Here is a 24157-nt window from a genome sequence, read left to right as displayed (position 1 = left end):
TTAGGAGAAGGGCCGCTTAGCAAGTCGGACAGAATGTGCTACACGGAAAAATTTAATACTGATCGGGCTAACGCTGGAGAAGAAAAATCAGGAGGCATGGCGAGTTAGACCCAGACAAAAGTTCTGTCGTGACGTCATCTTGGAGATGGTTCTCGTTTGACATCAAAACAAGGTGAACATGTGCATCGTGACATTTAAATGTCATCAGTATCCCAGAAAGTAATGGGACGCAAATGCCCTTCTTCTGGATTAGTAGATAAATATTCCAACAGAAAATACAAGAAGCTGGAGGCGGGTGGCACAATACTTTGCAAGAAGTTCCAAGTCATCATTAGATTTGCAGAAATTTCTTTTTTTTTAGCCTCATTGGAAACAAACAGGGTGACTCAATGTTGCTCGCTCAAGCTTCAGGTCAACAATTCTTTTTTTTCCTCCCTCCCTCTTCCAAGTGCCCGTCGGTGAAGCGCAAGCGTGAGCGCTCAGGCCTACTTGGAATGTTGCCCAGCCAAAGGTTGCCTCGGGTCAGATGCATATGCTCACCAACTCCCGTCCAATTTTCTTCTTTTTTTTTTTTTTTCCCCCCCGCCCTGAGTGCTTGCTAGTGGTGCTCCGGGGCAGATGCCCAGGCCTACTCGGAATGTTGCCCATCCAAGAGCGGACCAACCCCCTTCCAACCTCTGCTTCACCGATTTCTAGCTGATGCCCACCCAAGATTAAAGAGACCCACCCTTGTATTACGCCAGTGATGGGGCCCAATATTTTTATCTTTCTTTGAATTCAGGAAGCACATGCGCATGGATGAACAAGGATGGACAATCAATCACGAACACAATGATGATGGCACTACAAACGACTAGTGGGGAGTGAGGGACGGGTTGGGGGAGTTTGCGTTAGAATGCAGGGACCGACAACACTGCGGCGGGCCTACTGTACCATCTGGGCGTTGGTTGCCATGTTGCTGTCTTTCAGGGCATTGATGGCGCTCACTATACTGTTCTTACTGTTGTTGGTGGAAGGCTGGGACAAGAACGCAAACACTCAGAGTGAACACACACAGATTAGAATCATACGCCTTTGAGGAAATGGGGCTAATGTTAGTCAAGGCTCGCAAGCTGTTGAGAGCTAACAGGGCAAATGAGAGGGTGAGTGCCACAGAATGGCCTTTAGATCATCCTTTTTACTGCCTCAATAACTCTCTATGCCTCGACCACTTAACGGCACAGAGACCCCGGGGGCAGGAGGAGGCGGAAGAGAGGTAGGCAGGAGGAGCGAATGAGGCTTAATAGCGGACAAAGATGGATTTCGCGGAAAAGAGAGCGGTGAAAAAGTGAAAAAAAAAAAAAAAAAAAGAAAAAAAAAAAGAGCAACGACCGATTGTTACATCGAGGGGGTGGAACAAAAGAAAAGTCTCGGGACATGACGGATTTCTCAAAAGAGTCAACTTAAAACGAGTGGACACGCGAGCTAAAAACAGGTACAGGAACAATCGACTCTGAGAATAATTTGAAGGAAAAGTGGCGGGGGGGGGCTTTGCGTCATGGTGACGTGACAAACTTACCTTAGCAGAGTCGGATTTCTTGTTGAGTAAACTTTTGCATGCTGCGAAAAAGAAGGAGAAAAGGGGGGAGAAGAGGAGGATAGAAAGGGAGAGAAACGGGCAGAAAATTAAGTTTCACATTTGGCGATGGATTGAACAGTCGACTCTCACGGGTGGGGAAAAAATGCAAAGGCAGCAAACGTCGGGATGATATCACCCATTGCCAAACCTACAAAACATGTCGACCGCGTGGTTTTTTTTTTTTCCTCTCTGGGATGTACAGTTGGCTAACCTCTGCTAAACACATTCCCGTCATAATCCATTCATCGTCACCTGGGGTTGCGAGAAGTAACCTGAGCGCAAAAGTAAACTTCCTGAGTCCATTTCCTGTCTGGAAGGAAGGACCCCAGCACAACTAAAAGGAGAGACGCGAGTTGGCTTAATGTATAATCATTGATTTCTCTTAAAGGGCCCTGGTCACCTTTCAATCGACGGTCTTATGACACACAAAAATAATATTGTGTTTCTTACCTTCCAGTAGGAAAAGCGGGGACGGGGGGTGGGGGGTGGGGGGGGGAAGAGGTTGGACGCAGGAGAACAAAGATAAGGGGCACAGAGTTGAAAGGTGGCAAAAAAAATAAAAAAATAAAAGTGGAAAGTCATGCTTTTGTATTGTTCGCCAGGCTTTTAATTGATCTTTATCTCAACCTTGCCATGCAGCAACAGCAGAAAAACATTCCTGATAACCAGTGTCACAGCATACTTCGGCTATCTGGGTGCCGTGTTCATGCGCTTGCTATAAAAAAAAAAAAAAAAATAAAAAAATAAATAAAAATCCTCGCCGCACTTCTTGGAGATGCGCCACAGTTAAGAATGCGGCGGCAGAGTTCGGAAGGGATGGATTTAAAAGCGGCAGAGACGGCGCATCCCGGAAACAAAGAAATACATGGAACCTCTAAAATATTGAATGTCACATTAGTATACGCACTGAAATAATAATGCGCTTGTCCTAATCAGTCCAGAAAAAAAAAACTGCTTGTACCTCTTATGAAGCTGTTACACTGAAATGAGTGAATTCCTTTCCCATGATTCATCTGAAAGTCAAAAGTTGCCAGTGGCTTGAACTGATTGCGTTTGAGCTTAGAGGTTCCACTGTATTAGCCACGCATGCGAGAGGCAGCAAGGCAAAAACACTCCCGCATGGAACACAATGCACACTCGTGTGGCGTTGAGGCTTATAAAAAAAAATTATAATAAAGGCAACATGATGCTCAAGCTGTCACACACCGAGCTCCTGTCTGCAAAAAGGGGGGTGCAAGGAAGCCGTTAACAGAATCAGCGAGATTGCAGTGATGAGTGATACCGTCCGCGCGGAAGGAAATGCAAGAGCTAAACAGTAGAGAGCTCATGTCACACTTTATATTAAGGAGGAGGGAGGGAAGAAAAAAAAACAAAAACTTACAAAACAGGCAACTTGGTCCAGGGAGCCCGCAAACCTTTAAAGGGCTCCACAGCTGACAATCAAACCTTCACAAGCACCCGCGGGAATCTCAGCGCACCACTCAGACATTCCCAAAGCAACACCTGCCTCCCTTTTCGTGTTATAGTCCGCTTTACGATTCACGCACAGTGTAGAGCAAAGCAGATCCTCCCACGAGGCAGAGAACAGTGACGGAGAACCCGCTGTGCTCTACATTGTCCTGCACTCAAATCTAATGGAGCCACCATCGGAATCGCCGACCTTCAGCGCACATTCCCACCCGGCGGTTTGAGAGCCATCTGATTTTAGTACTTGCCGATTCGAGAGAATCAATGCCGTTGTGTATTCCATGTTGGATTGCAGTCGGGCTGAATGACTCGTTGCATTGGGCGTAGGAGTGCAATATAATAAAAGACCGTTTTCAAGCTAAGTTCCTTGCAGCTGCGGATTCTAACAAAGACATGTATGGCAACCCGATCCACACGAACCTCTCACATAGTTGCGCTCAAACATGAAGACAAAATAATTCATATTAATAAACCTCAGAACTGTGAGGCAAGCGTGTTAACCGCCTCTCTTGAATCCTTACACAAAAAATGCATAAAAAAATTAAATAAAATTACTACCTACTTTGCACTTGCCACGGCAATTTTTTTTTTTTTTTTATCAAATGTTTCTACTTTAGTCAACACCACAAGGCCAAATATTAATCGAATATAGGAAAAAAAAAAAATGAATCACAACCTCTGATTCAGCCCTGAATGCAAGCATTCCATCATGGAGGCATGTGCGGCAAGTACTAAAACAGATCACAGGAGAAGGAGGGGGGCGAGAGAATTATCCGGAAGCCCACCTTCCGTTTCATTTCAAAAGCTCTCCCCCCCAGAATCCCCCCCCCCCCCCCCTTTCCAACATCCGCATCTTATCCCTCCCCAGCAGACCCAGGTCCGACGATGGCAGCACGCCAACCCAGCTCTTGCCGGCCCCCTGCAGTGTCAGTTCCCCGCCCCCAGGATACATCGCCCCTCCTCATCCCCTGCCGCCCCTGAGCCCGTCCTCGTAAGCGCACGCCTGCTCGGAGGGCATCTGGGGGTCAGCCGGAGGTCGGGATGGAGCTTGTCAGATGTGGCGACATGGCTCATTTCTGGAGATGGAAGTGGTGTGTGACGGAAGTGGTGGTGGTGGGTAAAAGAGGGGGGTGAAGAGGTGAAGAGCCCAAGATTTAGAGAAGAGGGGAGGTGTCGATGTGAAAAAAAAATTGCTCTGCAGGTGAACTGATTAGCATTAAATGTGATTTTGTTGCACTCGATCAAATTGGACAAAAAAGTAAAGAAGTCCCACTCATTAAATATGACATCTTGGGGAAGGCCAATATGGCTCTTATATGACACACAACCACGTACATCTCAATAAATTAGAATGTCGCCGAAAAGTTCACTTCCCTACAGAGAACCTCTCACAATTTGCTATTCATGAATTCACCTACAGGGTTGATGGCATTTCCCAAGTGCAACTCATTCTCACATATTTTCTTTTGCTGTGCTCTTTTTGCGACATTATAACATGTCACAAGATGGCGGCAAAGCCCTGGCCAATAGGAAAGTAGTAAACGGTGCCATGGATGGATGTTGAAGTGGACCAACATCTTTGCATGTCCGTATAGACGTGCTTCTCAAAGCCATTTATTTTGAAGGCTAAGACAAGTTCAGTTTGAAATATTGAATATTTATGTTTGTGGTACAACCACAGTTTAAACCAGGGGTGGGCAAACTTTTTGATTGGTGGGCCACAATGGGTTCTAAAATTTGACAGAGCAGATGGATGGAGTCTTTTGGCAACCTCACCTCATCGGAGAAAAAAAATACATTTAATTTTAAATGAACGCGAACAAAAGCATTACAACATCATATATGTCTTTGGAAAACCACAGTATTTAGAAAATAAAATGTTAAGGTTTATTCATTTAATTTATTTCAAGTTCGACAGGCCGGATTAAAATGTTTAACGGGCCGCATCTGGCCCCCGGACCCTAGTTTGCCCACACCTGGTTTAAACTGTTAAAAATATTATTTTTCATTAGCTACAAACTATAATCATAGAAATTTTGACCAGCCTCACGCCTAAAATGATTAAATTCTTCATTGTGCTAAGTGAATTTCCAAAGCGTAATACACAAGTTTCAGTTTTTGAATCGAACCCCTAACAAATAGTTTTCCGCTGATATTCTAATTATTGAGATGCACCTGTACATATGCATACATATTTTTCTCTATCCTATATAATATTGAGGGACCAGCGGACACCCTGCGTAGATGACCTCAATGTGTGCGCATGCAGATGTGTGGTCATGAAGATGGCGGCGAAGGGTGAAGCCGCATGCACGAGCCTCCCCTCAGCACCATGAACCCCAAAAAAAAAAAAAGTTGTGTGCGTGTGTCTGTGTGAGAGGAAGTGGATGGGCGTGTCTTCTGGGACGTACCTTCCTGAGCCAGTGAGGCAGTGGAGGAGGCGGCAGCAGCAGAGTTGGTATGCTGCCGGCCCACTATTGGACGAGAAATGCTACAGTTGGGAGGGGCTATACAAATTGCACTTTTCGACCACGGGGGGAGGTCTAGGAAACCACGGGGAAGCGCAAATTCAAGCCCAACTACATCGCAGACGCTTGATAGAAGTGGACTGAAAGCGAAAAAAAAAAAAGAGGTGCACCCCGTGGATTTCTAGACCAGGGGTCGAAATTGTTACCCAAGGAATTGACAAAAATCAATAAAACTACATAAAAACCAGGGAACATGGCCCCAAAACAAGTCATCTTCGGCAGCAGGCTCAGATAAAAATCCTAATCTTGTTTTTACGGCACCACACTTGCTCCAATGTATATAAACGGAGGGGGGGGGATTGTCTAGACTATCTTGCAAACATGCAAATGCTCCACAGGCAGCAGAGAAGAGGGACACACGCGCTCTCACTCGCACCAGACAGACACACAAAAGGGAGAAACATATTAGCATGGACAAAGACACAAGTGACGTCCACATACAGTCAATAACAAAATATATCCGCTAATGTACATCACAATTATGTGTAAGTTGCTCTTACTTGTTTGGTCACGAGTGGTTTTTTTTTGTTTTTTTAAAGTGTGTGTGTGTGTGTTTGTTAAGGAGGGAGGGAGGGGAGGCAAGAGGGTGCAGAGGACTCCAACTCTATCCAACTCTCCTTGCTCTGCATGTGCTGCGTGGGGAGCGGAGGGCGAAGGGCACACCCACCTGAGAAGTTTCTGGACACCAGCATGGTGGTGAGGATGGCTCCCTGAAGGAGGAAGAAGACGAGGAGGAGGAGGAGGAGGAGGAGGAGGGCACAGAAGCGAGGGAGGCAAAGAATTAAAAATGTTTTTTCTCTTCCCTACCTCTGTGTTCTGTTTCTAAATGCGACGTTCAATAACGCGGGACATCTATTTTCTAACGCTTAGAGATAAAAGTGAATAACACGGCTTTGTGCGAATTGTTTTTAGACACACTGGACTCGTTCAAAGCTGCTTCGGTGGCGGAAGAACTCTGAGCTATTTCCAATTGGGAACTTGGTGAGTTGGAAAAAAAATAAATAAATCAGCTGCAATCAACAACGTACATGTGTCATAATAGTCAAGCACGATTGAAAATACAGCGAAAATACACAAATACATGAATATGAATATGCAAAAAAAAAAAAAAAAGAAGCTTCACTGCGTACCTTGAGTTTTCGGCGAGCGTTGAACTTGCGGAGACACTCGACAGTTTCCTGTCTGTGCATCATGGATGCCACTGTGGAGCGGTGCTGCGGGGTGGGAGGGGGGAATTGGAGAAAAAGAAAGTTCACACATTTACACATCTAACAAGGCTGTTAAAAAGATCTTAAAATAGCGAGACGTGGGTTGTGCTTCCATTCAGACATTTTTGACTTTGGGTGTTACTTACGCAGACCCACGGGTGCTTGAGAGCCTGCTCGGCAGTGATTCTCTTGGCCGGGTTGATGGTCAACATCTGGTTGATCAGGTTCTTGGCCTCGGGGGTCACCGTGTCCCACTCGGGGGAGGGGAACTAAAAGGAACGACACATGTGGTCATGAAATGGAAACGTTTCAGACCTGCCAGCAATAGGTGGAAATTTATAATATAGAGCGAAAATATCAACTTTGGGATTTACTTTGTTTAAGCCTTTCAAATTTTCAAACATTACAACAAAACTGCAAAATACACAATGCTTGTGTACAGTACAGGATTTGCTTTTAAGATGCAAGTTAAGTACCGTGGCTCTCCTTTGCCACATATCAAAATTGTAAAACACTTTACAAAAAAAATAAATAAAAAAAATACAACAACACGATATAGCAGGGGTGCAAATTACAAAGCGCCATATTTCAAATGTAAAACGAGCGTGTCTTTTGGGGTAAGCCTCCGTTTCCCACCAACCACACAAGCGCACGCACACACCTCTGCAATGCGTCAGCGGAGGCTGATTGGATCAATAGCTTTGGACCAATTCTCAATTGGACACTATTAAACGTTCCAAAAAACTGCTTAGCAAAGCCCCGCACTGCACCCATGCAACCTCCTCCGCCATCACACACAAACACTTACGTCGTAGGCCCCGGCTTTGATCTGCTGATAGAGCTTGTGCTGATCCTCATCCCAGAACGGAGGATATCCAACTAACAATATATAGAGAATAACACCTGACAGAAAAACATAAAAGCACTGTTATATGCAATCGCTTCATTTTATTCAAGACACTTGATCAATAAGTCCCTGAAAGTAGCGCGATAAATAATAGAATCTACTGTGGTAAATAAAAGTGACAATTCCCTCGTGAACTGTGGCCGCTAAAAGGGATTGAAATGGAGAGGTGAAATTCTAAAAAAATATGCATTCAATGCTTGCATTTCACTGAGTAAGTGCTCTCGATATTGAGTTTGACTCGTGATGCTATCACGCTGTTTAGGATCAATTGGGCGACCAAACTATCTCGCCACTGTAAAATTAAAAGCTATTACTCATGGAGGACGACTCACCACAAGCCCATATGTCCACGGGCTTGCCGTAGGGGTCCTTCCGAAGGACTTCCGGGGACAGATAGCCAGGCGTGCCCGCAAAGCCTGTCCGACGGGGAAAAAAAAAAAAAAAAAAAAAAGCCAGAGGACACAATTAAGTAGTATCTTTTTATTGCTCATCAAGGATATTTTACTGCGCTTATGTGAAGGGGGTTGGGTGTGAGCGCTGGGCGGTTCGGACCTCGCTGACCCCCCCGGAATCTAATGCAAGGCCAGATTATGACGGCGTGGAGTCACAAGCGAATGGCCGTTAATCATCTGGCCTGTGCTTAAAAGTCAGCCAAATGCTCGCTGCTCGGCCCCACGCCAAGACACAGTGAACTAAGCGTGAACTGGAATCGGTGTGCGCGTGAGTGAGGAAACAAACGTTCGCACCAATTTGCTTTGGTTCGGATGAAATGCGACTCATGCAACGAGGCCACATTTTGCATTTTGATCGAAATAATTTTTAAAAAATCCACATAACTTGATTTGAAACTAGTGCAAGTCAGATTATTCTGATGCATTTTATCGGGAATGTTGACACTAATAAAATTGGAAAGAACTTTGTAGATGTTATTTCTCAGGAACAAAACGTTCTCGGGTCAACCAAAAGTGAAACTCATCATCATGACCAATATGTGAAATCAACCATTATTGTTAAGCAGAAGAACTTCCCCCCAAATTTTTTTTTTTTTAATACATATAACTTAAAAATGGGAAAATTCCACCTGAACGGGTTCAATAAACATTCCTTAATGGGTCGACTACATTTGCACCTCTTGACTAACCTGCAACTTTGCAATTAATTAAATAGAACACACTTTCAACCAGAAATTATTCATTTCAATGTTTTGTGAAAACATATCCGCTTGAATCTTTAGAACAACACTGGGCAGGCTTGTTTTTGTTATCCGCATTGCCAAGAAGCAGCGATTAGTATGCGCAACATTTTTGCTGTCCTTAGAAGGAAATAGTAGAATAGCCAACAAGTTGGTGAACAAAAATAAATAAATGCCTTTTTAAAAAAAAAAAAAAGAGAGACAGACGTCTGTGTTTGTGCTTTCTCACCGAACCAAGCCTGCTGGTCTCCCTGCACCTCAATTGCCAGGCCAAAGTCTGCCAGCTTCACTGCAGCTCCCTTCATCTTACTGGCCAACAACAGGTTCTCAGGCTGGGGAACACACACACGCACACACACGCACACACACACACACACACACACACACACACACACACACAGTGAAGCAGAATGCAGGACAGAAGATCAAGACTGTGAGAGACAGCTAGTGACAGCTTCTCTCTGCTGAAGCCATTTTTCAGAAATATTTGATGTATTCAATGTGGCTCTTATGTGCGTGCGTGGAGGGGTTCGGCAAAAGGTGCGAGAGCGCGCAGTGATAACAGGGGAAAAGGGGCGGGCACGAGCAGAGAGCGGGTGGGTTGAGAATCTCCTCAGCAGCAGCAGCGGCGGCGGCAGCAACAGCAGCAGCACCTTATATGGACGTGAGCCCGTCGCCATAGAAACCACCGGGGAGTTATTTAGGCAGCGCCGCAGACGGCATGCTAAATGGAAAGTGTACTTAGCGAGAGGCGGCGAGTGTGGCGGCGCTCTAAATGGCCGTTGTTTGGGCAGGAGGACATAAAGGGCCTGCGGTAAAAGCCCACTCAGGATAAAAGGCCAACAAATCAGACGAGCAGAGCGCGTCAAGATAATAGCGTTACGCTCCAACAAGGGGAGGAAAAACGCTGGCATTTTTTTTTTCTCTTTCTGACAAGCTACATAAAATCCCAATTATTATTATTACTACCCTTCTTCAAGGCCATGCTGTCAGCATCGCCTCAAAGTCGGTTGACGGCAAAAAGATGAGCCGTTTGAGTCAATCAGCACGCCGGCGAGATAAGCCCCGCCCCTTGCTCGCTCCGCGGGTGGCGTGATGTCACACGAGTTGTCCTGGCAACTTCAGGGGTTCATCTATATCTCCACCACCCACCCACGTCAGCGTAATGTGTGTTTGTTTGTGTGTGAGTGCGTCCTTGTTTTTTCCTTGCCATAGGTGACACACGCACACACATGCACGCAAACGCGCGCGCACGCACGCACACTAACGCCGGGCACGTGGTCATGACTCATCATCTGTGAGAACAAATATGGAGGATGAACTAGTGGATGTGAGAGGGAAGAAGAAGAAGAAGAAGAAGAAAAAGCAGGACAAAAAAAAAAAAAAAAAGGACGAACCATAGAAAGCGAGCGATGGAGCAACCGGGAGCCGTCTGTGTGTTGCCATGGCCACGAGCAGAGGTGTGTGTGCATCCGCGTGCGTGTGTGAGAGAGTGCGGTTGTCACGGAAACGGGCAGCCACTCACCTTGAGGTCTCTGTGCACAATATCATGCTGGTGGATATGATTGACACTCTCCAAGATCTGACTAATGCAATGACTGTGGAGGGGGGAGAAAAAAAAAGGGCAAAGATAGACATGTCAGATGCTATCAAAAAAAAAAAAAAAATGCTTATATCACAGATGCATTTACACTGCATTTGCTTGCGATTAAGCGATATGAAAGAAATTAGAGAATGGGAATCTTCACTTGCACTCACACAACTGTGGGCGCGATGCACAGTAATGGGCCGCGCTACATTAATGGCGGCGGTAATGCGCATGAAATCATGTCCAAACACAAGAAGAAAGAGTGCACTCTGCACTAAGTTGCATAACGAGCCTTTAGCAAACAAAGGCGTTCTCCCTCGGAGACATAACGCAGGCGGTGCAGTTTAAACAATCGATACGCCAGGAACACGTGTGGGAAGCCATCTTAATAACGGGGGCGTCCACGCAAGCTGCCGCTATTCCGCGTTTTCACACTCGCTTGTGAGCGTGCTGTGCTGGCTCATGTATTAAAAAAAAAAAAGAAAAAAAAAAATTTGCCCTCCAAGCCAGCAGCCCGACCGGCTTATTATGACTGTCCTACGCAGTGTGCAGTGTCAGGCCTCGGCAAGTCCCCTTGCTCCGGGCTCATGTTTGTGTCACGTCTCTGCAAAAGGTTAGCGTCGGCAAGGTCACAAGAGAAGAGTCGCTGAGGCCGAATTCAAATGTGACAACGGTTTCAGTGTCTCCTCAAACATCCACTGATCCCCGTCGTGCGCCGGTAGAAACAAAGCGCGCTAATCCGGTTGTCCGCCCAACTCTCTAAACTGCGCACCACCCAGACAGCGCACGAGGAAACTTGAGGAGGACTATGTGAGTTCAATGTCGAGCAAAATGACAGGAAAAGGAGGAAAAAAAAAAATATTCAAGGGCGGCCACCACGTGCGAGCGGGGGGCTCGACGCCGGCCTCGGAAACGCCTCGTTTGTCATTGTGAACGCCGGCGTTGAATTTACAAGGCTTATAAAAAGAGAGGCGGGCATGAAATATAAATGATGCCATTGATGAAGCGCGTACCTGGCGTCGGCCTCGCTGTAGTACTCTCTGGCTACGATGTCTTCAAAAAGCTCCCCCCCTGTCACCCTGGGGGTGGAGGTTAGCAGGGAGAGAGCGTGCTTAGCATACACAAACAAACCGTAGTCATGCACATGGACAAAATGTCAACGTGTGTGTGTGTGTATTCACAATATACTCACAGGTCAAAGACAAGGTAATGAAAGCCCTCTTCTGAAATGCTGTCATGCAGTCGCACTGAAAGACACAAGGAAGGAGACTTGCAACTTCAAAAAAAAAAAAAAGAGTCATCACAATTGGCACGCACTTTAAAACGTGTTTTATATCATAAAGTGTCGTTTACAACAGCTTTGAAGGGAGAATGATACTTTTTAGGCTTTGGAACTTGTTTTGGGGGTGACTCCAAAACTATTCTCTGTAGGGTTTAAGTCTGACTCAGCATGATTCAAAGCTTCTCGAAGCAGATGAACTTCTTTGCGTTTCTGCCAGTGTGCTTCGAGTCATTACAGAGGGTCCTCGGTCCATTTCGTTCCGAGTGGTAAGAACGTCTGCTTCGCAGAGATTTCGGGTTCTCCAAAATGTGCAATTTTGGAGGCACTTGAGGTTTCTAGTTTCGACTGAGTTGAAAATAAAAAAACGGCGGTGCGATTCTAGTTTTTTTTGGTCAGTATTTATTTATTTATTTTTAGTAATAATTCAAAGCATGTCCCCGCTGACATGCGCTGCTTACACTAACAACATGGCTGTTAACACAACACAGAGGAGGCACAGTATGGAGTTTACAAACACAGATTCCAACTTGGTCGCTGTATTTAGCGACGTTTCCAACCCTCTCAAAACTATTTTTCTAAAAAGTGACAGGTTATTTAATTCCTGCTAAGAAAAACACAAGTGGAGTTGTTTTGTGAATGACAAGAATGGAGCCTGGTGGAAGGCAATTGCGGACTCAATCACAACAAACATGGCAAAAATAAAAATAAATAAAATTTATTGACATGTTTAAAACTTTGGACGTGAAGTTTTTGCAAAATCGTAATCTTGCCGCACCTGTACAAATTTAAATGAGAAAATACTGGGGGAGCTGGAGGGTGTCTATCAATTTGCTTACTTGGAACAGCCACGCCCTGCAATTTATCAGCTATTTTATTTTTTTATTTTAATTTTTGTATTTAAAGTTACATTAAATGTTAATTTATTAACCTTTTTGTTCGAGTGTCTTGACTAAAGGGACATTTTTCGAATTATCTTTATTTTTATATTTATTTCCACGATCTCTGCGTAAAGTAATTTCATAGTCATTTGATTTTTTTCTATAGGCCAAAAGAGTTAAAAAAAAAAAAAAAAAAAAAAGATTAAAATTGAGAATCAATTTTTTTTTGCAGAAAAAAAGTTTTGCGCTTTCATTTTAAACCCCCCCCCCAAAAAAAAAAACGCATCCTTTTCTTTCCGTCATATGGACGGACTCCGTAGTTTTTTTGTTTTGGGTCAACTTCCTCTTCTTTCACTGTGTTGCTATGACGTCATGCTATCCACGTAGCTGACGCAGCGACCGCCGCATAAGGCTTACGCTTATCCAAACGGAAATGGTGTGAACTGCACAGCGTTCAAGCGCCACGCAGCCATCAGACAGCCAGCCCAAGAAATAGTTAAGGCCTCGTGTCAGCATGTCAAGGTTTATCGTTACGTAAAAAAAAAAAAAAAGAATATCACTTGGATAATACGGCCAAGTAGGATGGCTGGCCCCGCGGCGAGAAATCAGAGTGACTGCTCATTCCTTCTCCTCCTCCATCTTCTCGCTCCTTCCTCCATCTGTCTCCTTCTCCTCGCTCGCGTCTCTCCATCTGTCTCTTTCTTGTGCCCTCTTTTGTCCAAACTTTCAACACAACCCGTGCCAAAATGTGTATAAAAAAAAAAAAAAAAAAAACGAGCGAAAGGGTGAAAATCCATAGAGCGGGCGTGTTAACAGGAAAAGAGGACAAAAAAAAAAGTGGGACATGAGGAAGTGAGCGACAAGCGTGATGAGAAAGGTGTCATTGATGGAGTCATTTCCTCCTTCTTTGCCCTTTTAACATCCCCATGAGAGGCGATGCGTCTATTTGGCGTGCTCGTCATTGGAGCAAACTCACCGATGTTGGGGTGTTTGAGCAGCCGGCAGATGCGAGCCTCACGCTCCAGCTTCTGGTGGTCTGAGGAGAGACAAGATGGAGGTTTTGACTTCACAGAATCAGAACCGGACTTAACAGTTAATACGGGGCTGTGTATTGAACCAAAGTGGCGAGTTCCCGAAACGTTTGTGAATGTGGATATGAATCTACAGTGAGGGGGGGGGGGCAAATTTTAGGTGACATGTTCCACATGCACAACATTGTAACGAATAATTAATGCAATCATGCAGCGGAGGACCCAAAATTCTTCCTGGGAAAAGGTTCACTGATGCGGAGGTTTGCTTGTGTGCTCTCATTTAAAGTAATTTAACGCTAAGTGGAAATTAATGAGGGTGTGTAATGTCCCCGTGTGGATTATTGCTGTGTTTGCACTTTCGGACGGGAAGACGCACACGCTGATTTATGGATTTTAAGAGATCCTGGAAATGCTCGTTGCATGAACATCAGGACAGTAAATCCTTGTTGATTTGCAAATATCCATTCACAAAATTTCCCGTGGGAACTTAACAAACATTCACTCAAAACCGCCAATTTGCATATTGTTGTGCTTTTTCTGGAACACCTTAGGATGCCGTGAAAAAAACCCTGCTTGTTCAGAGATGCTATGGGGTGCTGGGAGTGCATCAGGGATCCCGTCCGAGCCCCTTCCTCTTTGCAATGTGACGGCTAGTCGGACATGAACCATGACATGTGCCCGATGACATTCCATACAAGTATATAAAAGTATTGTAACATGTATAGAGGCAATTGAAATGTTTTCGAGGGGTCATCCATTACTTCAGTTTTTTTTTTTTTTGCCATCTTGGGCTTGGGGAGAGTGTTCACTGTACACAACTAGACCCTGCCCGTATGACGGCTTAAGATGGTACCACAACACCATGTAGCTATGGGTCAGAGGTGACCAGGGGTAACCGGATCCGGTATAAGTCAGTGTAGGCGTGGCCATGTTGAGTGCGACGGCTAAATGCGCCAACCCCCCCCCAACCTCCCTCCCACCCTCCTCCTAGGGCCATGCACGCTAATTTCTTCACCGGCAACGTTTTTGCACGCTGGTGCTGATAGCCTGGACCGACTGCCAAGGCAACACCATCTTTCAATAAGAGTGCGTTATGATGTGGAATAAAATAAAACCAGAAAAAAATAAAAACAAGAGCGACCCCTCCTCCACCCCCCACACACACTCCCCAGCTGTCATGTGGCTTCTTTGTTTTGCTTCGTCCGACCTGTTGCTACGTCGGAGAGCTTTTAAAGCCGCAGTCCGTTATTTCGGAGAGCGCTTTTTTTTTTTTTTTGCCTTCCTCCCCGCAAGGTGTAGATTTCCAGAGATGGAGAGAGAGGCCCGACGCGCCGCCTAATTACGCCGCTGACGCAGGACGCCGAGACAGACAGCGAGAAGGAGGGAGGATTACAAGCGGCGTCCATTTGCTCGAAGAGGATCACACGCTCCCCTGTGTGTGTGTAGGTGTGTGTTTGTGTGTGTGTGTGTGTGTGTGTGCCCTGCATGGTGCAGTGTCACTGCAGCATTCACTAATTCATTCAATCTCCCCCCATTTGTTGATGTGTGTGTGTGTGTGTGTATATTGGTAGAAGATGGGGAAACGAGCGGGATGGAGGGTAATTACACTGGCACTTCCTGCTGCTCTCTAATTGGCCATCTGCGTTGCCAGGGGGGCGGGCCCTGCGGCCATCTTACATCACGGACGATACAAGGCGTCCGATGATCTACTTTTGGGAAAAACTGTGTTACCAAATATCAGGAGGGAGTACACTGATAATATGAGGAAACGTCGACGGAATTTATAGGACGACTATTTTATCTTTAAGATAAGACTTTAAGGCTTAACCACCAGATCGAGGTATTTGGGCAAAAAAAAAAAAATCGGGAATGATAAATACGATACGAAAAATTCCTGCGGTAATAATCTGACTTTGTCTTTGGTAAAATGACAACTTTTACCCACATTTGGGGATTTGATACTTTTTGCCTATATTTAATATTTAAGTATTAATTTTTATTTGTGTAACGTTTTTTTTTTTTTTCATGTACTATACAACTTAGGGGGGAATGTGACAAAGTTGTAATATTATTGCTGTAGAATTCTGACTTTATTTTTATTATGTTTTGCAATATTCTGACTATTGTAATGTACCTGTAATATTACAACTTTTTTCTAATATTAAAACTTCAGCCTTAATTCTGCCCCCCCAATAAAACAACTTTATTCTAATAATATGACTATTGAAATTTATTCCCGTATAATCTTTAAAAACACCCAATATCACAACTTTATCAAGTAAAATTCGGACATCATTTTGGTGTAATTACAATACAAGGCTTTTAATACTCTGCCTTGGTTACAACTTTTTTATTTTCAAATTAAAACTTCCTGCCACACCCCCTACCATGCACTTGAAGCCAATGAAATAATTTAAAATCCTTGAAGTTTCGCCAAGTTCTACAAGTCCATAAAACACACACCCAAACCCAAACAGCTTTATCATCTTTTTAACATCTAATAATTCACATCTGTCATTGTCAAACTGCATGTAACATGTAAATGACGCCCCTCCTTGACTCTAAGCGACATCCTGAATGCCGTTTGTCAGGAAGCTCTCACAGGAAAACTGGGAGGAGAAAAAAAAAAAAAAAAGAATTGAGTCCCTAACAGCACTTCCTTTCTGGTTGCCATCGCTTCCGTTTGCCTTGCTGCCCGACCCCACTTTCCTCCCCTCCCTCCCTCCTGCTCCTCAGATTACTGCAGTGTTTACCAGAGCTTTGAGAGACTTACCCACCAGGCCACGCGTGAGGTCACACTCGCCCCATCAAAAAAAAAAAAAAAAAAAAAAAAAAACTACCAGTAAAATCCTCATGCTGAGCCTGCCTGGTAGTCGCTCGTACATGTTGTGTTTGCTGTAGTGCATGTAGGTGCATGTCACTGCAGCTGCACACACTGCGCTGCTATGTGACGGTGTGTGTGTGTGTGTGTGTGCGTTTCTCTACACTTGACTCGATTGTGTGTCTCCTTGAGTCCCGCTTCACCTTGATGTTGTCCCATTACGACGAGCCAATGAACTGCCCTTTCTAAAGCAATCGCACCAGACAAAATATTAGGTACACCAGCGTCTTTGAATGATTGTCAAAATATTTAAGAAATAAATGAACTTATAATAAGGTGAAACCTCCAAAAAAAAAAAAAAAAAGGGACACTGGTGAGAACTCCAACTAACCACAATCATTTTTTTTTAATTTACTGTACTGGATCAAAGCAAGCAAATAAAATGATTTAATATTAATAATTATGCATTTTATTTTCTCTTTGTATTGCGACGTTTTCATGTGTTGCGGCAACTTACAGGTATTGCGACTTTATTCACACAAAATAAAGAATAAAAACTATTTTCAAGAAATGATAACTTATTATTTTCACTCATGCATATAATTTAAAAAATGTTGTTGTACGACTTCTTCCGGCACTATTCAACATACCTCTATTCTGGTAAAATTCTGACTTTGTTAAATAATTACGACTATTCAAATGAATTATTTCCCCACGTAGTATTATGACATTGTAAAATTATGACCCTTGTTGAATAATTATAACTTACCCGCAATTCTTACAAGAACCCAACTATTCTTGTACTATTACAACTTTCCCCTTTTATCGCTCAGAATGATTTTGACTTCCAAAGTTTAAAGCTTGTTCCGTTCTTCACTGCTTCACAAACAAAACTTCAAACAGAGTGGGGCTAAAAAGCACTATCAGAGTTGCAAAGTTAAATACAGATGATTACCTTTTTATTTCATTATAGCATTATTAATACACATTTTATAAAGTACAATTGTATAGAGTGCTATTTTCTTTTTTCAGGTAAGGTTGCAACGGATTAATGGCATTTCAAAGCATATCAATGGGGGAAGACGATTTGAGAAAAGAAAATTAAGAAAAATCAGATTTTTGTGAAAAGAAATGTGGAGATTTCATTTTAAGGCCAAATCGCCCAGCTCGCCGCCAAGATGGCCATTGCAGGACGCCAGAGATGGAACAACACGGTCGTGACACGCACTCGCAGATGCATGGCATTATTAGCATTACGTCACGCACACATAACGCACGCAAATGCCGTCAGACGACAACGGGGCAAACGGGGAGGCGCCTATGGAATCGGTGGGGTCTTAGTGCTTGACAAGATACATTTAGCATAAGTGGATTAGCCTCAATCCCCCTTTTACAGCAAGACAAGAGAGAGGCCACGAGGAAGACGGGTGAAAGACGGACTTGACGAGAACAAAGGGAGACGTGCGGATGTGTGTTAATGCGTGCACGGAGCCTAATTGGGTGGTGATGGTGGGATGGGGAAAGGAAGGCAATTAGATTTGTGAAGCCAGGGGAGGTTCCACACAGGTCCGCGTCACACTTACAACATGGCAGCGGCAAGCGTGCGTGCGCGTGCGCGTGTGTCCACACGTGGGCGTGGAGCTGCGCGGCGATGCGGCGGCATCGAAAATTCAGGCCCCGAGAGCTGCAGTGCTACGCGAAGACGCCACGGCAACAATTACATTGATTCACATCCTGCCCCTCCGCCGCGGTTTTTTATTTCATCCTCGCAGGACCAGCAGCGCTGTCGACACCCCCCCTCCCATGACCCACCCACACCACACCCCACGATGGAAATTTGGATCAATTGACAGCACAGAGGATGTCCGGAGACACGGAGTTATTTAATACGGTCTTTGAAAAAAAAAAAAAAAGGCAGGATCATTAAAACTGATCACAAGACCTTATGATTGAATTGGATATCGCCTCAGCTGTTGGAATTATGGGCGCAGCGAAGAAGAGACAAAACACAAAAAGCGCGCTGCGTTTATACATGCGGCACTCGCTAGACACTTCATTAGGTACACCCACACCACTATAATTGCATTCAATGCATGAGCTCACATCTGTTCTGAAAGACACCAGCAGATAAGTAACGATATTGTAATAGACCAATAAACGAGATCATAAAATGCTTCTTGGTGTGATGCAATGCAGTCAAAATGCCACCTGTCTGCTCTAAATGGTAAAAATAAAAGAAAGAAAAAAAAACTAACAAGTCCAGGTCAAAGCTCTTTGATATGATTTACGGACGGAACATTTTCAAGTCGACTCCTGATGTCACTCACTAGGCCACGCCCCTTAAAGGCACACACCCAACGTCAAACCATTCTTTACATTTTCGTTTGATAAGACAGCGCGACTTTATTAAAAAAATAACAAAATTGTGGGGGGTTTTTGAGAGGTGAAACAAAATCAAGGCAACTTACGCTTACATTCAACAGGTGCCGGTGTTCCTAATATTGTGACTAACTTATTTTAATTTAATCAAAATTGTGCACATAAACCAGAGGATTATATTGAAAAAAAAACAAAAAAACAAACAAAAGCAAGAACGAGCATTTTTAAGGGTTTGTATTCTAATTCAAGGGGATTAATCAGACTTGAATGCACCGTTGAAGCTCGGCAAACAAAGCAAAACTGTTCACGTGTTTGTGTGTGATTGTGTGTGTGTTAGCATACCTCGTGCAGATAGCTTCTTGGTGTTGATGATTTTGGCGGCGTATTCCTGCCCGGAGGATTTCTTGACACATCGGCGCACCACTGAAAAAGCTCCCCTAGGAGGACAAGACCAGAGCGTTACCAAATAACCACTTTACAGAGCATTTCCATAGCATTCGTTTTACGTCGGAGGCAGGAACTAGCGATCGGGGAACCTTTCAAGCGTGGAACAAACCAGCTTGAAATATGAAGAACCAAAAGTTTCTGAAACTGTGGTATGAAATTGGCAATTCCACTGTTGTCATGAGGAACTTCTTTCTGGAGGGACATTGCGTAATCAGACTATCATCTAAATTCTGATTTTGGGATCATATCAGGGCCATAAAAGAAAGAGAAGAAGTGCGGGAACCTTTTGAGTCCAGTACCTATTAGGTCCAGGAATTACAATTAATACCAAAAACTGCGAAGAACTTGCGATAAGAACTTTTGGAGGACCACTGGATTTGGACTATTGTCTAATTTTTCTTTTTTGTGGAGTTATACATCAAGACCAAAGAAAGACACAGCTCAGAGAAGTCGTACTTTTAGCCTGCTAAATCTTCCAGGGTTTATCTTGGCTCAAATGTTATCAAAGCAGAGGGGTGCCGGTACCACAAAGCAAACAACATCTTGTCCAAATTTAGGTAAAAGCAGTCTCAAGCAAAGACCCAGCTAGGTACCATGGTAGCGCCTCAACATAAACCATCTTTAACTCACAACTAGGAACTTTTAGAGGACCGATGTCAAAATGTTTACGGTAAAATATCACGCCCAAAAGAAGACCTTGCTAGAAGAAGCAATATTTGCTTGTGTCCAAATTGATGTAACTTACGACAAGCCTCGACCGCACACTGGTGTCCAAATTCACGCGGCCATCAAAATCTGGCCTTTGTTTCCATGGAGACGGGCTCTGAGCCAAGACGGCTTTGCAGCACACTTTTGTAGCCTACGTTGCTCCGCTCTTCTTCTACACTTCGTCTCTCCTATCAGCCAAGCACATTGCCGCCATCTTGTGGCGGTACAGAAAACAGTCAAGTGAGAGTCACTAGGCCTGTCCAAATTTGTCACGGTTTTGGCGGTCCAAGCAGGCTATATGCAGAGGAGCCTTCGAAGGACGCAGCCTGCTTAGGGTCCTTCGGCACGTGGAAACCTTTGGAATGGAGTACTTTTTAGTTTCAGGAATTACAAGTAACCAAGTACTTTTGAAGAGCAGGAGATAATGTCAACATTTAGCTAGCGGGTTATTTATGAAGGTCAGAAGAAAACCGTGCTTGGGTGGGCAGTACTGTTGAGAGATCCAGGAACCAATCAATGGACTATGCTGTAGCTAACACCGCCCTACTACCATTAATAGTACCTAAACATAAGGACATAATAAAAATTAAGGACCTTTGCGTCTTCGGACTTAGTCTCGTGTATAACAGAGCCAAATAAGACCCTGCTGCCACACTTTTTGAAATAAGTCTGATAACCTGTCCAAAGTTTTTTATTGGCTAGGATTTTATTAGTGCCAACACGTACCACCCACTAACAAGAACTTTTGAACTGCAAGAACTAATGAGGTAGTAACTTATTAGGAAGGTGGTACCTTAACCCTCATACGGAACTGTAGGTGACAGAAATGCTCCCATTGACTTGATGTGAGGATTTAACCACTCCACACCGAGCCGCGGTGAACTGAACCGGACCTCTCAGTGGAAACATGGCCTAATATCCGCTCAGGTCATGGACCACACAGCCCAACGACCAAGTACTTATGACTAATCTTCCAAAGACACGCAACTACAATGCTGCAGATGGAATTACATTTGTTACAATCACACAGCCCGAGGATTATTCTACACACGGCCCCGGATGGAACGCTACACGGTGTACCACGGCGCCATTCTGCGCCATCATTTTCCGAGCAACATCATCTCCTGCGCAAGCACTCGGTTACATGGGAGGGGGCTCCTGGCGACCTGTCACTCCATGAGTGCGTCCGCCGCCGCCGCACTCGGCTCCCCACCAGCAGCACTCTCCTCTCACGTTCAATTATTTAGCAGCAAACGAGAGGTGACGGGTGACAAGAGGCCCCACATAAAATAACTTAATAATGACCAATGGCGGAAAAGATGCATTAGGGATAAAAAATAAATAAATAGGAGAGAGTGGTCAGTGTTGAAGGAGTCAGCAGTCAACATATTTATAAGAGGATAGCTGATGTTGCCTTTGGATGGGTGATGATGATGATGATGAGGAGGATGATGATAATGAAACAGCAGCGGTTGTGATGTCGTCATCAAAATGCCGAGAAAACGCACGTCACCCGCTCTTAACTTGCGCGTGATTATGAGGTCCAATTATTATTATTATTTTAATAATACACAAAACGAGAGCCACCACGATGCGTTCACGGACCGCTCCATGGGGGAGCAGCTGGTGCGCGGGGCGTTACGGCGCAAACATTAATAAAAGCGGCCGGGACCGCATGACTTCCTCATTAGGTGATCCAGGGCTATGTAACGTTACTCAACACGGGAGCACAAATCATCTGCAGCTGCTCATAGGGGGTGGGCGTGTGGTGGTGGTGTGGTGGGGGCGGAAAAAAAAAACAGAAAAAGCGGTCGGCCTTGCGAGTACAGCCTCCGGACGAGGGAGCCCGCGCGGAGCTGTCAAGAAGAAGCCGTGGGCCGGGGGTGGTGTTGGTGGGTAGGGGGGGGAAATGTCAGCGGCTCGAGGGGGCTCAGCGAGGGCACAAAATGGTGGTTGAGCCTACGTCCACAAATCACCATTCGGCGGGGTTTAAAAAAATGAAGTGGAGCTAACGCGGCTAGTGAAGCACCGCGGTAGCTCCGCGGGGCTGGTGGCCGAACACGAGCGCTCTCGAGCGGCTAGCCCGCCTAGCTCCTGCCCTTAGCGGGGGCGAGCGAGCAAGCGGACGCGACATATTGTCGAAGCCCCGGCGGTCCCTCCCGAAGGCACCCGAATAGGTTGCCTGTTAGCCGGTCAGCCTTGCGATAAGGTGAGGCGAGGCGAGGTTGTTGCGGGGGTGGGGGACTGGAAGACAAACACGGTGTGTGTGTGTGAGTGGGGGTGAGCGTGTGTGTGTGCGCGCGTGCAGCTTACTTCCCGAGCTCCTCGTACAGCTGGTACTCGTCAGTGAACCGGGTGGACGTTGCGGTGGTCGCCATAGTTGGTGCCGTGAGGGGCGAGCCCGAGCCTCGGGGGAGGGGTAGGGGGGTATGACGGCGGCTGGCTGGCTCTCCGTGCGGGGGTCCGACCGAGAGGTGCGTAGCCTAGCCTTCCGACACAAGCGAAGTGACAGGCAGGCAAGTCTGAAGAGCAGAGCCCAGCACACGCACACACGGAAAGGGAGGGGCTGGGCAGAGGAGGAGTGACGCTTGTGGCGCGTGTGAGCGGGGCGGAGGAGATCTCGCGAGATGTGGTGAATTGAATTCACGCCCCCCCCCAAAAAAAAAAAACGAGTGTGAACATGTGTACTTTGCCTTATGAATACTCAGAATCTAATTAATCAAATCTGATTTCATATAATGCTGCCTACACATCACAAACGTCCACACAGATGTTAAATTGAAATCTGTTTGGTTGGTGAAATAGAAGCATTCACACTAATGCGTGTTAAATGAATGTATGCTCGCGTGAATTAAAATGGTTGAATCTGGGAGACAATCATTCGTAGTATAGTTTTAAAACGACTGAATGCCGAGACACAGATATTCTCATTATTACTAATATGTGTTAAAATAGTTCACTGCTGAGAGGCAAGCGTTCATACAACTACTAGTTGAATGCGGAGAGGCAAGCATTCACTCTAAAAAGTGTGTTAAAACAGTAATGTGAATGTATTTTAAAATGGTTGAATGCTGAGAGACAAACATTCACACTCATTTTGATTCATGTTAAAATGTTTACATGCTGAGTGACTAGTATAAGAACCACAATGATTTTAATTACTGTTCAAATGGTTGAATACTGAGACAATTATTCAGTCGAATGTTTATGCTTGTAAAAGTGGTTCAAATGCTGAGACAAACATTCATTCTAATAGTAATGTATATCAAAATGTTTGACTTGCATTCACACAATTACAGTCTTCAACATGGTTGAATGCTGAGAACCAAGCATGGAGACCGTCAATATGGTGAGAGACAAACACTCATGTTAACAACCGTATGTTGTTCCTGGGACTGCTATGATATGTTGTGTTGTCTCAACGCACATTTGTACAACTCTCTCCATGCTTTGGTGCCTGTGCCACACTTGACTGCGGCAGCAAGGCGACTGGTCGCTCAAACACGGACAAGCATGCACACACATTGCATAAGTATAGGCAGATAGAGGTACACAGCATGGATCAATATTGATTAATGCAGGTCTTGATCTGAACATGGTTGGCCTTTCCGAGCCACTGATTTTGCCTTTGCATATGGTTGTGTGTCAGGAATTTGGGGGGGGGCGGGGTAGGGAGGGGCAGGGGGGTTATGTGCTGGCTAGCGAGCGATAGCGCCATGCAGAGGGACTGCACCAACGTTAGCTAGCCGTCTCTAAAAAAGACGTGGTCGCGCACTTCCAGAGTGCCTTGCTAAATGTTTAATGTGGCGTGAGCGGGAGGCCATCGCAGGCCAGGCCAGGGCGGGTGGGGACTGTGGAGCTCTGGAGGGGATGATGATGCCTTCCAGAAAGCTTGGACATGTGAGGACCATCCACTGGCAAAAGGAAGAGACAATACAGGGTAGTAGGACATGCATTTTGGTTCCAGTTGCAAAGAAATGGTTCCTTGCCCCATATAAACGACCTCGGCTGTAATAGGAAATCAACAGCTGTGTCGTGGCAACTATTTTGGCTCGTTACCAAATGGGGTTCACTTGCCCTATAAAACGTGATAGCAAAATTGA

The 24157-nt window shown here is 45.1% G+C and overlaps 1 protein-coding gene across 12 annotated transcripts in view; it reads right to left on the bottom strand.

Moving 5' to 3' along the window:
- camk2g1 (calcium/calmodulin-dependent protein kinase (CaM kinase) II gamma 1) overlaps nt 1–22626 on the bottom strand; it is a 30510-nt gene extending 7884 nt beyond the window's left edge. For 4 of the 12 annotated variants that reach the window (XM_088285264.1, XM_088285269.1, XM_088285266.1 and 1 more), the window contains exons 1-15: nt 22368–22625; nt 19242–19336; nt 13645–13704; nt 11701–11755; nt 11522–11587; nt 10446–10518; nt 9150–9252; nt 8061–8144; nt 7630–7724; nt 6968–7090; nt 6744–6827; nt 6281–6323; nt 5497–5559; nt 1559–1599; nt 934–1017 (exon numbers count right to left, since the gene is read on the bottom strand). In XM_088285264.1, the coding sequence (XP_088141390.1) occupies nt 934–1017; nt 1559–1599; nt 5497–5559; nt 6281–6323; nt 6744–6827; nt 6968–7090; nt 7630–7724; nt 8061–8144; nt 9150–9252; nt 10446–10518; nt 11522–11587; nt 11701–11755; nt 13645–13704; nt 19242–19336; nt 22368–22432 (1134 nt within the window). In that variant the 5' untranslated portion in view covers nt 22433–22625. Of the gene's footprint in view, nt 1–933; nt 1018–1558; nt 1600–5496; nt 5560–6280; nt 6324–6743; nt 6828–6967; nt 7091–7629; nt 7725–8060; nt 8145–9149; nt 9253–10445; nt 10519–11521; nt 11588–11700; nt 11756–13644; nt 13705–19241; nt 19337–22367 lie in introns of all 12 variants that reach the window. The other 8 variants (XM_088285265.1, XM_088285276.1, XM_088285273.1 and 5 more) reach the window with 4 other exon arrangements.
- Nucleotides 22627–24157: the final 1531 nt, after the last annotated feature.

The sequence above is a fragment of the Idiotropiscis lumnitzeri genome, chromosome 20 (genome assembly GCF_059441095.1).
Source record: "Idiotropiscis lumnitzeri isolate Australia: NSW breed Sydney's pygmy pipehorse chromosome 20, RoL_Ilum_1.0, whole genome shotgun sequence".
Taxonomy (NCBI): domain Eukaryota; kingdom Metazoa; phylum Chordata; class Actinopteri; order Syngnathiformes; family Syngnathidae; genus Idiotropiscis; species Idiotropiscis lumnitzeri.
Note: the sequence above shows the minus strand (reverse complement) of the source record. Positions and strands in the feature narration are given on the sequence as shown.